Source organism: Ceratotherium simum, chromosome 2, assembly GCF_057802395.1.
Source record: "Ceratotherium simum simum isolate JZ-2026a chromosome 2, ASM5780239v1, whole genome shotgun sequence".
Taxonomy (NCBI): Eukaryota; Metazoa; Chordata; class Mammalia; order Perissodactyla; family Rhinocerotidae; genus Ceratotherium; species Ceratotherium simum.
This window is the reverse complement of record NC_141901.1, coordinates 62887501-62902387: the sequence shown is the minus strand read 5'-3', so window position 1 is coordinate 62902387 and position 14887 is coordinate 62887501. Positions and strand designations below refer to the sequence as shown.

Below are 14887 nucleotides of genomic sequence, written 5' to 3'. Positions count from 1 at the left end.
GTTAGGGTGGAAGAAGAGATGGATTATAAAAGTGCATGAGGAAACTTTTGGGTGTAATGGCAATGCTTACTTTCTTGATTATGATGATGGTTTTAAAGGTGTATACATATGTCACAACTGATCAAATGGTACACTTTTAATGTTTGCAGTTTGTTATACTTCAATTATACCTCAATAAATAGAGAAAAAAATCCAAAAGGCTATTAACTAAATGTATCTAGACAGGGAAAGGTGGGTAAATCAGAAACCCACCTCATCCTATTACGCCGTTCTATAGGAAAACCATGTCTGCTAAGATATAATTTTTTTTTTAAATGTACCTTAGAAAATATATGCAGTAAAAAGATACACAGACATCACAAAGCAGTAATTAAATTCTTAAGGGAATATTTGAGACTGCTATTATTACTTTAAGGTAAGTTTTCAGGCCTTGTAGACCTACTGAAGTAGCGTAGCTTTTACAAATTATTATTCACTGATTTCTCCAAGGCAAATTGAATGCAAAAATCTTTTCTGAGAAGTGTGAGAAACTGAAAAATTTCATCAGTAAGTTTTTCCACTCAAATTGCCATCATATTCCCCTCATTGCTTCGAAAGAAAGAAATAATCTTCCCCAAGACAGTTAATTGTCAAAAATATAAAAGAATTGTACTAACCTGCTTTGATTCATTAAAAGAGAAAAAAGATTGAAATAGCAATGCTTTGAAAACTTAAGTTATAATGGCTGCAACTTGATATTTAGTAAAGAAATTTCCTATTTAAAAGACCCCAAAAGTAATTTTATTAATAATGAATACAGGCAATGTGGTTCTTCTTCTAATTTAGATTTTCTTCACATCTTTGAAGTGCATTATCGAGCTAGAAGAAACCAAGGCTGTTGATTAGGGTTGGTTGAAAATTTTGTGCCTGAATGAAAGTATTCATCCACTCAGACCATGTTCCACTCACTAACGTCTGTACCCAGGGGCTACCTCTAATCTAGAGGGCAAATTTATTTAATCTCCACAAGGTACCTTGTAAACAAGCAGTAGCCCAGGCAAGAAGTACTCTATTTACAAGACAAAGAGACCACTTAGGATTTTTGACTGATATATGGGTCACTGTTGCTATCCGTATCAATAAGAATATTTGAAATGTCATAGTTGTAAGATAATAAAAAAGAACAGAAGTTACAATAATAATTAAGAAAATGACATACTTATGCATAATTAAACACATATATATAATTAATACTAGTATTTTAAGCACTTGACATAAGATCTTTTTTTTAATAAGTGCTTATGAGCACTATTCCCATTTGAAGAATGAGAAATTAAAACTTACATAAAGTAATTACACAGAGAAACATGATTAAGCTAGATGCTGGGATTCAAAATTAGATTTTTCTCATTCCAGAATCAATTCTTATATTTACTCTGCTATGCTGAAATTATATAATCTGAATTATGGGTCTATATATTCATTTCGGCATTGTGTCATAAACTAATTTGTCACACTTTTGAAAACATTTTCAGTCTTGCTTTTATAGGTTTAATGTTGAATTCTTAAAAGTCTTCAGATTTCAATTCAAATATGGCCATGTTTGGTATTTTTTGCCATAATAATACCATTCCATAAATGGAGGAGAGTATATAGATGAAATTACATACACCAAACAAATTTGCATCTAAATTGCAATGACACTATTTCCAAAGAAGTGACATACCCAGCTTTCAGACTAATGAATCACTGGTGTTTTTATATCATTTTCATCACTACAATTATTTATCAAACACTAAATTAATGCCTCATGGTACCATCCTCTCTCTTGTCATTTCTAGTTTAATTTCGACACATTCAGTTGCAAAGATTTAAAAGTCTATATAGGTACCATAATGTAAACCAAAATGAAAGGAAAAATATTTGAGTAAATTTTTAGAAAAAGATATATCAACATCATATTCAGACAAAATGAACTAATTTCACAAAGGGAGTCATAAAATTTTATTCTGATTTAAAAACCTGGGTGTTTGAATCATTCATTTTCTTCATGTTCTTTTTTTAAGTGGGAAAGACTAAATAGTTTTTCAAATTTCATATACCCACAAAATAATAAAATTTAGGAAATAAGACCTGAATTTTATGTATGATGACTGTTTGGATACGTGAATTAGATAAAGACAAAACTTCATCCCATTCAAAGATTTTTGTTCTAAAGCCCTCTCAATATTTTATTAAATAAAAATTGTTTTTCTATTTAATTGGTCAAAGATAGTACAAGATAAACCTGAGAGTGAAGATTCTGCATTCATTTACTTTTTCAAAACTAATTATACTTCATCCTAAATAATTGTTATGTTTAAAGCTCCATAGAGTTTCATGAAACTCCAAGATGCAAAGCAGTTTAATAAGCTTATTTTTGCTACTCACTGTCATACTCACTAAAGGTTTCACTAATGAATCTTATAAAGATTATTTTTCTTAATGGTTTTTCCCAATAAACAGCTGGAGTTACTTCAGGATTTAGAATATGGTTTATGCAATTAAAAAGCTAAGAATTAATCAAAGAAAATAACAATAATCTTTGCTTCCAGTACCTCTGTCTTTGGTAATTTACTAGAAGCCTTTAGGCCAAAGGTATTTTGGTTAGCAGTAGTTGAAAACATACAGAAATATTTTAGGGAAATTACTTGTATGATTCTAGTAGTTGATACTGTAATCAGCCTATGAAACACAGAGGCTTTTTTTACATATTTTTAAATATGTAACATCAAGTTCAATTATTTATCTTGAAAAAAGAATTTACTGTGATAGTCTGAAACTACGCCTCAAAAACTCTGAACTGGACCCCAGTGAACATGAGTGTAGCATATACGAAAGAAGATGGAGTATGGCCTTTGTGTGGGAACGGTGGGGGAGAGTAAAAGAAAAAATTAAATGATATTAACCTAGAAGTAAGTTCAGGTAGAAACAGAAGTCTAGATGCTATGAAACTGTATGAAAAAGAAATCTAATCAACGTGTACATTTACCAAATTGTATCTTCCCTGGCCAGCAAATTTTGAGAATTAAAATTAATTAATTAATTCATTATTTGAATTAATTTTTTTCTCTTGTATATTTCCTATTTATATATTCTAATCATTTATGATGAACAAAATCTACTCTTAATTTCCATTATTTAACTTCCATAGGTTCTGTGACTATACATAGCAATAGATTAAACTAATATATGAAATGAAACCATCCACTGATATACTTCTTCCATATTACACATTTATATTCCTGGAAAATAAGGCTGAGTGCATTACAAAAATAAATTTAGCCTATGAAACTGATGTTCATAAATAATTTAATTTTAAAATAGAACTATGCAAGACTAGAAATTAATTTGTTTACAATATTCACTCATCTAATAAATAAATATTTATTTATTACCATTTGTGTGCAATCAGTGTATGATATTGGAACATCTAAGAGTAGATTATTATATATTGCCTGAATCAGTTTACCATTTAATTTGGTATGATATAATGTATTAAAACATTCTGTTCAGAGTCAAAGCCTTGGGTACACACTAGCTGAGAAAATCAGAAACAAACAGACCCAAATAAACAATCTGAAAATGTCACAAATGTTAACTATATTTAAAAGTATGCCATAGGTTGTGTATATAAGTACAAGAATGCTATATTCTATTGACACTTTGAATTTACACTGTTCTTTTTATGAAAATACATACTGTCTGTGTGTATGTGTGAGTATATGTATGTGTGTACATATGTGTGTGTATATACATATTCACACATCAACAAAATACAGCAAATCTTCCATATAAAACTTGTCTATTAATCTGTAATATATTACACAGCTTTACTTTGTTACACTTTGAAAAATAAATTACTCAGAAATTGTATAAAAACAATCATCAGAGTAATGAATAATGTCTCAGGAGTGCATCCTTTTTGGGGGTCAGGACCTAGATCTGTTTGTTCTGTTAATAACTGACTAAATGAAAATTAAAGCACGAGTTACTAGGTCCAATGTTTGAAGGATTAAAAGAAAGAATGTGATTATCATAATTGGTGAATTATAATTAGAAGGAAGCTTTTTACCACGACCTTCACATTATTAAAAATGTGATTTTAAAAACTTAAAGTTCATCTTTTGCAATATGATCTCTATTTCATGTTGGAAACATTCACAAAGAACAGAGAAAGGCAGAATATCTGACTTGCACATTTCTCTAAATTAATCTCCCAGTGAAGGAAGTGAAGAAAATGTTCTTTTCTCCAATAAAAACAATACAAAGTACTAAGAGCAAAGCCATTTGCCCTTCCCAGGAGAATAGCATGCCTGTGTTCAAATCAACCAATCTCTGTAAATGTTTCCCAGGCGTTACAGTCACCGTTGTCTACTCATTCTCTTACTGAACAATAGAAAACATCACTGCTACACCCACAGGGGAAGAAAGTAGGTCACCCTTTAGAGGTTTCAACGTTGCCTTATAGCATATATTGATTGTTACTATTATTAACGCAGTTCATCTGATTAACCATATTCAGCTTAAGATAAAGTTTGATTTATTTTTACCTCAAAAACTTCTTCATCCAAAATCCTTGTTCCAAAAACCATGATTCCATTGGTGTCAACGATTGCTCTCTCACTTCTCTCAAGTGGTTTTGTGGTTTTCTTCTTACAATCAACAATCATTGTCACAGTTTTCTTTTCCACGCTGATTGCTACCCGATGCCACCTAAGAAAGCCAAATAATTCCTTTGTAAACGTCAAAGACATTGTTGCCAAACCATTATTCACGTTAAAGTGTAATGTATTTTGAACTGTAAAAGTGAACTGAAATTGTGCAAAATGTAGGTTCATTTATTAATCAATCAGTTAACAGGTGACTACTTACTGTTTACCCAGAACAGTGCTAGGTACTCAAAAGGACACAAGCAGTGTAAGATGCACAGCAGGATTGGCTGTCCACGCTGATAAGGAAGTGCCCATCCTTTCCTTACTTTGTGTTGTTGTAACAAATGCTTAATCTCTCCATGTCCTGATGAGGGTATTTGATAGAGATCAGGGGTGGGATATGGGGTAAGTAAGAGTTTCTATGTACGCAAATGCTTTCTTCCAAAGTGGAATTCCACTTAAAAAAAAATTCTGCTTTAGAGATCCCCCGAGATTGACTGTAAAAGGGTGTGTCTACTAATTGAATGACTGCCCCATCTGGAGCAACAGAACGTTCTAATTGTAAAACACAATGTGCTTCTCTGTCTTTATTCACATTTATTTCAAGTGCTTTCCTTTTCTTTTTCCACTTTAATTTCAAGACAGTTATAGATCACTACTGTGGGCAGGATCCAAGATGAGACACAATATCTCTCCTTCTTTCCAGGGTTGGCAGGAAGTGGGAACACTGAAAGAAAACATAGTCAACGCATATGTGGAGTGAGAGTCTCGATTCTCTCTGAAGCTACTTCTCCAGCTAATTCAGCATAGTGATGACAAGCTTAGGGGGGAGACTTGGCCAGTCCTTTGGAAACATACATACTCTAATCATACTGTAAAGTGGTGGGGTTTATTAACAGTATCTGGTGCTAACATAAACCACTAAGTGAAACTCACTTGGATTTTGCAAGCCACTCTGGTTTATATTTTATTTTATTTTCCAAATGAAAAGTGCTAGATTAATATTGCAGAAGCATCTAGGACTAGATTCATAAAATAAAGTACCTAAAAAGTTTCAGGAGCTTTCCTACAATGTCTATTTCATGTGACTTGGCATGGCTACTGACGAGGACCAAGTGTATTTCCATATACACTTAATCTTTGGTCTTTCCATGGCACATTCAACTAGTATAAGCATCTGCTTGGTTTGAACTGAGCAAAGATTAATATTAGGAGCCTCTTAATACTGTGAGAGTAAAATTTACACATATTTCTGCCAAGAAGCATGTGTCCTAACTTAAACCATCTCCACTATTGTGGGTATGTACTTTTCATTAACAGAAAATAAAATGATTTCAATTGTTAAAAGCTGATTAGGACTCTAAACTTGGTATTTTTTTTTTAATTAATTTAAGCTTTGAGAATAATGATGTCATTATCATGGTATCACACACAATATTCAAAATACTAAATTAACCCTTAGTTTTGGAGTCATTCTAAATTATTCTCTTTCTCTCATCCTACACATTCACATCATCAGAAAATCCCATCAATTCTTTTGTTTTTGTGTTTTTTTGTGAGGAAGATCAGCCCTGAGTTAATATCCATGCCAATCCTCCTCTTTTTGCTGAGGAAAACCAGCATTGAGCTAAGATCTATTGCCAATCCTCCTCCTTTTTTTTTCCCCAAAGCCCCAGTAGATAGTCGTATGTTATAGTTGCACATCCTTCTAGTTGCTGTATGTGGGATGCCTCCTCAGCATGGCCCGACAAGCAGTGCGTCAGTGCGTGCCTGGGATCCAAACCCGGGCTGCAAGTAGCGGAGCGCGCGCACTTAACCGCTAAGCCATGGGGCCGGCCCCTCCCGTCAATCCTTATATTCCAAGCATATGCAGAATCCAGTGTGTCTCAACTTTGTCTAAGCTGCCATCTCTCTCTCCTAGACTCCTAACCGGTCTCTGCTTCCACTCTGATGCAATAGAGTGATCATCTTAAAATATAAGCTAGATCAAGCCTCAGGCTTACTAAAAACCATCTAATACTCCCAATAAAAGCTGATGTCCTTACACTGCCTCACAAGAGTGTCCCTCGGTCCTCTCTGACCTCATGCCCAACATTTTGCTTTCTGACTCCCTGCACTCCAGCCACACTGCTGCCTCTTTGTTGTTCCTTGCTCATGTTCTTCACTCTGCCAGGAATGCTCTTCTTCCATATCCCCACATGGCTCACTCTCTCACTTCCAACATGTCTTTGCTCAATGCAACCATATCAAAGAGGACGGCTCCATCTAAAACAGTACCTCCTACACTCCTCACCTTGATTTATTTTCATTTATAGAACTATCATCACTTTTCATGTTAAGTATTAAGGGTAATAATGTAAATTACTCATGAAAGCCTAGTTTTTTCTGACACTGAGACTTAAAGCTTTCTCCATGGTCCTGACAAAGAGAGCGTGTATTTTTTTTCCTATTTGCACTGTTATTTCCTTCTTATGTCTTATAACCAAATGTCATATTTCAGATAAATCTATTTTTAGAAGCCTAGATTCAGCAATAAAATACCAAGTAAATTTAATAATCACTTATTTGTATTTAGCTGCTTCCTAAGTGAAAGGCAATGTTCACAACACAGAATTCAGAATTCAGCATGATTTTCAGAAGAATGTGGTGGTTACTGGAAAGTCTGACTACCTGAGTTCAAACCCTATCTCGGCCAAATATACGACCTCAGGCAAGTTACCTAAACTCTCTGTGCCTCAGTTGCCTTATCTATAAAACAGTTATTGATGTTACATTCTTCAAAGAGTTGTGAAAAATTAAGTGATTCAACTATGTATAAAGTGTTTAGAATGGTATACAGCACATATGAAGTATAGTATTATATAAGGTTTCCTATGATCATCAATATTAATTGATATACGTTAATATGATTGGTAAAAGGTAAGTCAAACCAGGTCATTCCTCTGCTCAAAAAGTCTACAGTGACTTCTCATTTCACTCAGAATAGAACCCAAAGTGCTTATAATCGCCTACAATGTGCTGCACCATTTGGCCTCCCATTACTTCTCCAGCCTCCCCATCCCATTCTACTCCTGCTACGCTGCCATCCTTGACATTGCTCAGACCAATGGGATCAGAGGCTTTGTATCTGCTTCCTTTCCTACTGGGATAGTATGCTTTTAATTATCAGCACGGCATGCATCCCACATCCTTCACATGTCACCTTTTTAGTGAGATTCTCCCTGATCTCACTCCTTAAAACTGCACCCTCCACCACCATTTCCAATACTCTTCACAGGTCTATTTCTCTCTCTCACTTATCACCACCTGATATACCATTTATTAGTAATTTGTTTTTTTATTGTTCATCATTTGTCTACCTAGACTGTAAAGTAAATTATGTAAGAATAGATATTTTATTGTTTTGTTCATTTCTATATCACCAGTCCCTAGAAAAACTACTTGATAAATATTTGTTGAATGATCAAATGAAAGAACTGCTTTCAACATAGTTAAAACATCGGATTATTGTGTTACTTACTTCCCATCAGCAATGTTAACAGTTCTGAAGAGGGGATAGTCTTCTGGGGCGGGTTTCCCAGTGTGGTCTTCAAACAGGAAAACAGGTGACCTCCCAACCTCAACACCGACTTGCTGAATACCGTGCTCATTATATATAGATAAAAGAAAAGACTGAATTCCTTTTTTGGGTTTTACTGTAAATAATATTGAAAAATCTTCTGGGAAAATTCCTCCTGAGAAAAGAAAGCCAAAGGGTCAGAAATTCCAAATTTCTAAATTATTCCTGGATCACCCTACTATTTTTGAACTTTCTATGTGGCCTTAGTAAGTCACCTAAGTTCAAAGTAACAACAATACAGCTTAAAAAACAAATGAGAAGAGGACTCTGTTAAGCTTTCTCTGCAATAATTGTCCAAGGTATATTCAAACTTTAAAGCCACTCATTCAAAGCACAATGATTATGTGAAATTCAATTTGAAGCTAGGAAACAAAATCATGGGGTCAGTAGGATATCAAACACACAGTAAGCACTTTTAAAACGCTTATTAAGTACCACTTTTGGTGTAAGATTTATATTATCTGCCTTTGTCTAATCTGTGGCTGTATAGCCTCTCTTTAAAGAGGCATTGTAAGGGCAAATATATGAAGGTATTCTTTCAGTCATCCCTTCAAAAGCTAAAGAGTTTCTGATTGGTTTTTCCTATCATAGAAAGCATCGTACATCATACATTCCTATCACACATACATCAGTTTCACTAATAAAAAGCTATGTCATTATAAATCAGAACTATTAAGTACTTGGTTAATTTGATTCTAAATTCAAGAAGGCAGACTGTCTTTTCTTTTCTTTTCCTTCTCACCATCATAACTCAAATATCCAGCATGAGGCCAGATCTACATACGTGATTAGTAAGCACTTATTAAATAATTATATCAGTTAAATGATTACCATAAATATATCTCAGACAGCTAAGCAATAACTACTTATTTTTATAGAAACACTGCATGTTAAATTGTGGGTTTTATTTTTCAAAAATAGTTTTACATATATATCATATTTGATCCTTTTACTACCATGAGACATAAGTAAAGCAGGCATTATTATTTTAAGGGTAAGATTATTTCAATTAAAAAGTTGTCCATTGGCAAAACTGGTGTATATGTGCATGTGTAATCAACGTGTATCAATGATACCTGGGCCAATGTGTAATCATGATATCTGGGCCAAGAGCTTCCATATTCAACCCATTCATTCCAAATTCTATTATACACAATAGTATAAAAAATAAAAGTATTATGAATATGACTATGTCATGGATTCAAACTCAAAAGATTATGGGAGACCAACAATTCCACTTCTAAGAATTTTTCAGGGTAGGAGGGATGCTTACGTGTAGATATTATAAGTCAATTCATCAGAACACTATTTATAATCATAAATGTTAAAATAGCCTGCAAGGGTTGGGACCAGTTAAATAAAATACAAAACATCTATACAGTGGAATCCTATGCAGTCACTTAAAATAATGTAGTGGAAAGACCTTTTATGAAATGGAAATTATTTAAAGTGTCAAAATTAAATAAGAGCATGTCACAAAGAAAGTAGTCAATTAATATTAAGTACTCAGTTCTAATCATGTTATATATATATATATATATATATATATATATATATATATATATAGCTCCAAACTAAAAAGTGTTTCTGTTAAATTTTTCAATTTTAATTTTTCAAATAATTTACCAAGACAACTTTGCTATATCACAAGTAGGTCATAAAAGCTTTGCTATCACAGCAAAAAAAAAAAAAAGAATATATATATAGTTTTGTTTCATTGGATTTGTGTCACAGAGACATCACATTTTATAATTACGAAAATCAACAGAAGAAAAATAACCATGGAAATAAAATGGAACTGTAATAAAGCACATCAACTAACAAAACACTTTCTACCTGCTTATACTATAAATAAAAAATGCAGGTAATTCAGCCTATTACTTAAGAAGCTACATAGCAAATAAACTTTTCTTCAATTGAGTAGCTCAGAATGTTGAGAACCATAGGAATTCCTTCCCTCAATTTCTTAAATATCTTGTATATCGAAAAAAAATGCTGCTAAAATATTATGAGCTATCAGTTTTGCAAAAAATTATAAAATAATATTTACATAGGGACATTTAGGAAAGGAATAATTTCAGGAAAAACTATTTTATATAAGACTAAATAAATTATAACAAATTTTAGTTAATCATCCAATTTGTATGGCACAACTTTTGAAAATTGTCAACTTTCAAGATACACTAATGAGTAAAATCTTTTGATTTTCTTTCAATGGAAGTATTATTTCCAAATTTAAAATTAAGCAATAAGATATTAATTATAGTCTTTAAGCTATGACCTTTAAAAAAGGAAATTTAGTTATCTAAATAATCACTGTGATGTCAAAATGTTCACAGTCTAACCTAAGGACCCCACCTTAGTTTCCTGTTTATAAGATGCTAATCAAAGTTGTTCATAACTGATTGAATGTATCAGAGAGAATTCGCTATGATATTAGTTCAACAGAAATGCAACCATTTCATATGTGAAATTTTGTCTGAAATAGCAGTGATCAGTATATAGATAGATAGATAGATAGATAGATAGATAGATAGATAGATAGATAAAATCTGGAATTTTTCAACTTAATAAATGTTTTGAAATTATAAATACAAACTAAGGATAAAGTATACTCTGTTAAATGACTATTGTTAAAGAAAAACTGCTATACTACCTTAGATATGTGTTATACATAAATCATATATATAAGTCATATATATGTAATAACCATAATTCACTCTAAGTATATCAGATTGAATAATGATTCTTAAAATGGGCTTTTAACATCAATAGATATTGCATCTATGAATAAATTTGATATAAAAAAGTCACAATAATTTTATTATTTGATTTTAATTTTTTAAATTTTGGTTAATATTTTTCATGCAGAATATGTCTCTCTTTAACTAAAATCTCTTTCTGATGTAGTTTAGTGGTCAGTAGGATTTTTAAACTAGATAGCGAAGACAATTTTGTATAGTGGGCAAAACCCACTTTAGTCTAATAGAGACAAGGACTGTCTCTCAGCTTCACATCATTCACTGGTTCTGTGATTATATTCAAATAATTCACACTTCAAACTCCTAATCCATAACTTGGGTTTAAATATTCCCCTTCCAAATGGTTATGAAGCTAAAGATCAATATACACAAAGTTTCTTGCATAGTACATGCAAGATAGTTTCTTGCATAGTATCTGTCCCACAGCAGGTATTCTAAAGAGGGCAGATAGAATTTGCAAATTACAGCTTCTATTCAGTTCACATGCAGAAAGCTCTCAGACATTTAAATTAAGGACCTAGGACTAGGACTTTGGAAGACGTATATCTTAAGTCTACCAGAATATTACAATGACTATCTGACAACACCCCCACCCCCACCCCCACCCCAATGTTGAAGTTTCTGATACTACTGCTTACTTTATTCATTAGAAAAAAGTATTATGTCTTCCCATAATGCAAGAAAAGGCATTCCAAATAATTTTTCAAAGATCTTTTTTATTTATTTTATAAAGAATAATATTCACATATACACTGTTTAGATTTTTTTAATGGTGAATGTGTCATTGGTAATTTTTATTAATTTTCATTTTGCATTATTTGACAGAAAGTTCTGCTCTCTAGGAAGGCAAGATTATAATCATTTGCGTGGGGAAAAATGAGGTCTCTATCACAGATGTCTCTTCCTCTCTGAAATACTCATTAGAATCATATGCTTAAGACACAATGTTGTGAGAAGGAAAAAAAACTTTGATATCAATGAATTCTAACCAGTGTGGGAGGACATCTTAGAGGCATACATTGTACTCTTTTTCTGTGAGCAAAACAACCGAAATGATCAAATTAATCAAATTAACTAACTACTACATTGGAAGGCAGAAAAACACCCTAAGATGATGAGCCAAAGTATAAAAAATTAGAAACCAGCTTCTAAAGCTTTTTCATTAATCTATTTTTCTCTGTTTTTCTCTCTTAAAAATTCTCATCTCTTTCTTATTTTCACACAAGAGTGCAAATAAACAGAAAAACAACTTAGAGTTTTACTATTTAAAGCTTTTAAATTTGATTTAAAAAATATTTTATGGATTTAATAACTATTTTACTTTTTTAGTTTCAAAGTCAGAAAAACTGCGCATTGACTTTTTTTTATACTTACAGTTTGTCACTTTTGTCCACCACAAATTATTGCAAAACAAGAAATATTTTGGAAGAACCGATGAATGATCAAAATAAATGTCTTTTCAAAAATATTTTAAAATGTCCTTCCGGGAGAGATATATTACTTGTTGCGTAATTTTTTAGTCCCTTGATTTATAACTTTTCCATTGTTAGAAAACAGCTTATGTGAAGATAGGGTATTTACATTCCTTTAGGTGGAGACAGTATGGGACAATATGAAGAATTTAAATGACAAATTGCTTCTAAAAAGATCCCAAAGCACCAAAAAGGAACATTTGATAATATAGAAAATATTGGCCTTGCAACAGACGTGACCTGGATTAAATATTGACCCCAAGTAATTTGGACAAGTCTGAGAACCTCAGTGGAACTCAGTTTCTCTTCTGTTAAGTAAGGACGAGGACACTCAACTTAGTAAAGTCATAAGGAAGAATAATTGACATGTGTCCAATAGCAGTCAAGGACTTGTAAGGAGTTACCTGCTTAGAAAATGTGATGCTCAGAGATCGTCATTTCACCACTCAACTCCCTTTCCCTACATTACCATGATTTCTAGATAATTAGTGTTAGTAGGTCAATTAGTGCTTTCACGGAATGAAAAAAAAAATTCACCAAGTATTTTTCAATAACATCAGGTGAAGACTTACAAAATCTCTAGTCCCAGATTTCCCAATGACTATGAGATATGACTGGTTTTTATTATATTTGAGATAAGAACAAGATCCAGAAATAATACAGAATAATTTGTTTTATAACATCAACTGAAGAAGTATTTCTTTCAATAGAAATTCACATTAATTTTAGGAAGACATTCATTAAGCATATCTAAATCCACATGCCCATTAAATCAACCTGGGTAGTCCTTAAGGGTAAAGTTGCCATGTTCCTCCAATAAATAAATTCTACATGATTATATGCAAGCATGAACTACACGTAATGTTGTCTTCAAGATTTGTCATCTTGAAATAAAAGAAGAAAGTATTAAATTTTCAAATAAGTCTATCTTATGTGATTGTGTTGAATTAAGATTGGTAATTATTAGATCACTAGTTATTTTCATTAGGTCACCCTGGGGACCACAATGTATTTGGTTTCTGATATATTAAACAATTTTATTTCCCCCCATAATTGTACATTATATATCATGATAAAAGGAAATAATAGTGAGTAAAGTCTTTGGAGTACTAGTAGTTGTAGTAATAAAGTGAACATACCTGAAAATAACTGTTTTGTTGGGGCACTGAGTTGTGCTTGCTTTGAAACTCTGTAAGCAGTATCTGAACCTTGTGAATTCTTCCTGTTTGTGCAAAAGCCCGTTGTTTTTGATATCCCCTCTGGAGAATTGTGAAAATCTAGAGCTTTTAGTACATCAACTGGAGCAGCTGAAAAATAAGTAAAAAATAAGAAAAACATAATTGAACAAATAATCTAATATAGATATGAGTATTTTTAACAGAGGAAATAGTTTATTGCTCCACTTCTCAAATCTATTTATCACTTGCCATGCTTCTCTAACATTTGGGTAGGAGACAGCACAGAGATATATAAACCATAACAACATTGTCATATACAAAAATACCTAAAAATCTGGAAACAATTTATGGGAAAGCAAAACTGAAGATTTGCATATATATATAGTTTGCGTATGTATATATACATATACCTGTGTGTGAGTGTGTGTATATGTATATTTGGAATATAATGTACCGTATATATGAATTTACAAACATTCTGATGCATCAATTACAATTTATAAAATCTTTCATCATTGCAAGTAATGGCATTATTTGGAATTAAAGTGAAAGCCAGCATCTGTACATAATCCATTAATTTCTAATAGATTTACTATCCATAATCTAAATAAAGATGATTTTGAAGATTCAAATTTGCAATAAACGTTATACATAAATACTGTAAAATGTGCAGTGACTAAGCCATTCTGTATACACAAAGAGAAATTGAAAGATGTTAAAAAGAATAGGTAACAAAATAAAATGTCCTTGTTTGGAGTGCTTTCCTATGTTAGTTATCCAGAAAGCATACATGTGTATGAATTTGTATGTATCTGCATATGTGTGCATGAGTGTATGTATCTATATATAATTTGCTGAATTTTCCCCTCTGAATTTACCAGAGTAACTCCATGGACATTTCTTCATGTTTCAAGATGATTTAGATTGAAAGTCCCTGGAGACAAGTAATTGTCTTTTCTTCCCCTTTTTTGTAGACTTAGAGTATCTAACACAGGGATATTTGTTGGCAGAAGCATAAATTTCCCAAATCCAATCCATTCTAACCACTTCCTGCTACTGTGAAGTGGTCAATACAAAATAACTTTGGAATCTTCAACTTCCCCTTTGCAAGTATGATCCCTTTGGATAAACTTGATGTTTTAAACAGCTTTATTGGAATATAATTCACATACCATGCAATTCA

At 32.2% G+C, this 14887-nt stretch overlaps 1 protein-coding gene and 1 long non-coding RNA gene across 3 annotated transcripts in view; one reads left to right on the top strand and one right to left on the bottom strand.

The window, feature by feature from the left end:
- The window catches only part of LOC147918033 (uncharacterized), a 1004068-nt gene that overhangs the window by 298856 nt on the left and 690325 nt on the right, over nucleotides 1-14887 (top strand). The gene's annotated exons all lie outside the window — the stretch shown is intronic.
- Nucleotides 1-14887, bottom strand: part of COL11A1 (collagen type XI alpha 1 chain) — a 207612-nt gene that overhangs the window by 172660 nt on the left and 20065 nt on the right. For both annotated transcript variants that reach the window (XM_087446492.1, XM_004420763.3), the window contains exons 2-4: nucleotides 13666-13833; nucleotides 8194-8407; nucleotides 4572-4734 (exon numbers count right to left, since the gene is read on the bottom strand). In XM_087446492.1, the coding sequence (XP_087302618.1) occupies nucleotides 4572-4734; nucleotides 8194-8407; nucleotides 13666-13833 (545 nt within the window). The remainder of the gene's footprint in view (nucleotides 1-4571; nucleotides 4735-8193; nucleotides 8408-13665; nucleotides 13834-14887) is intronic.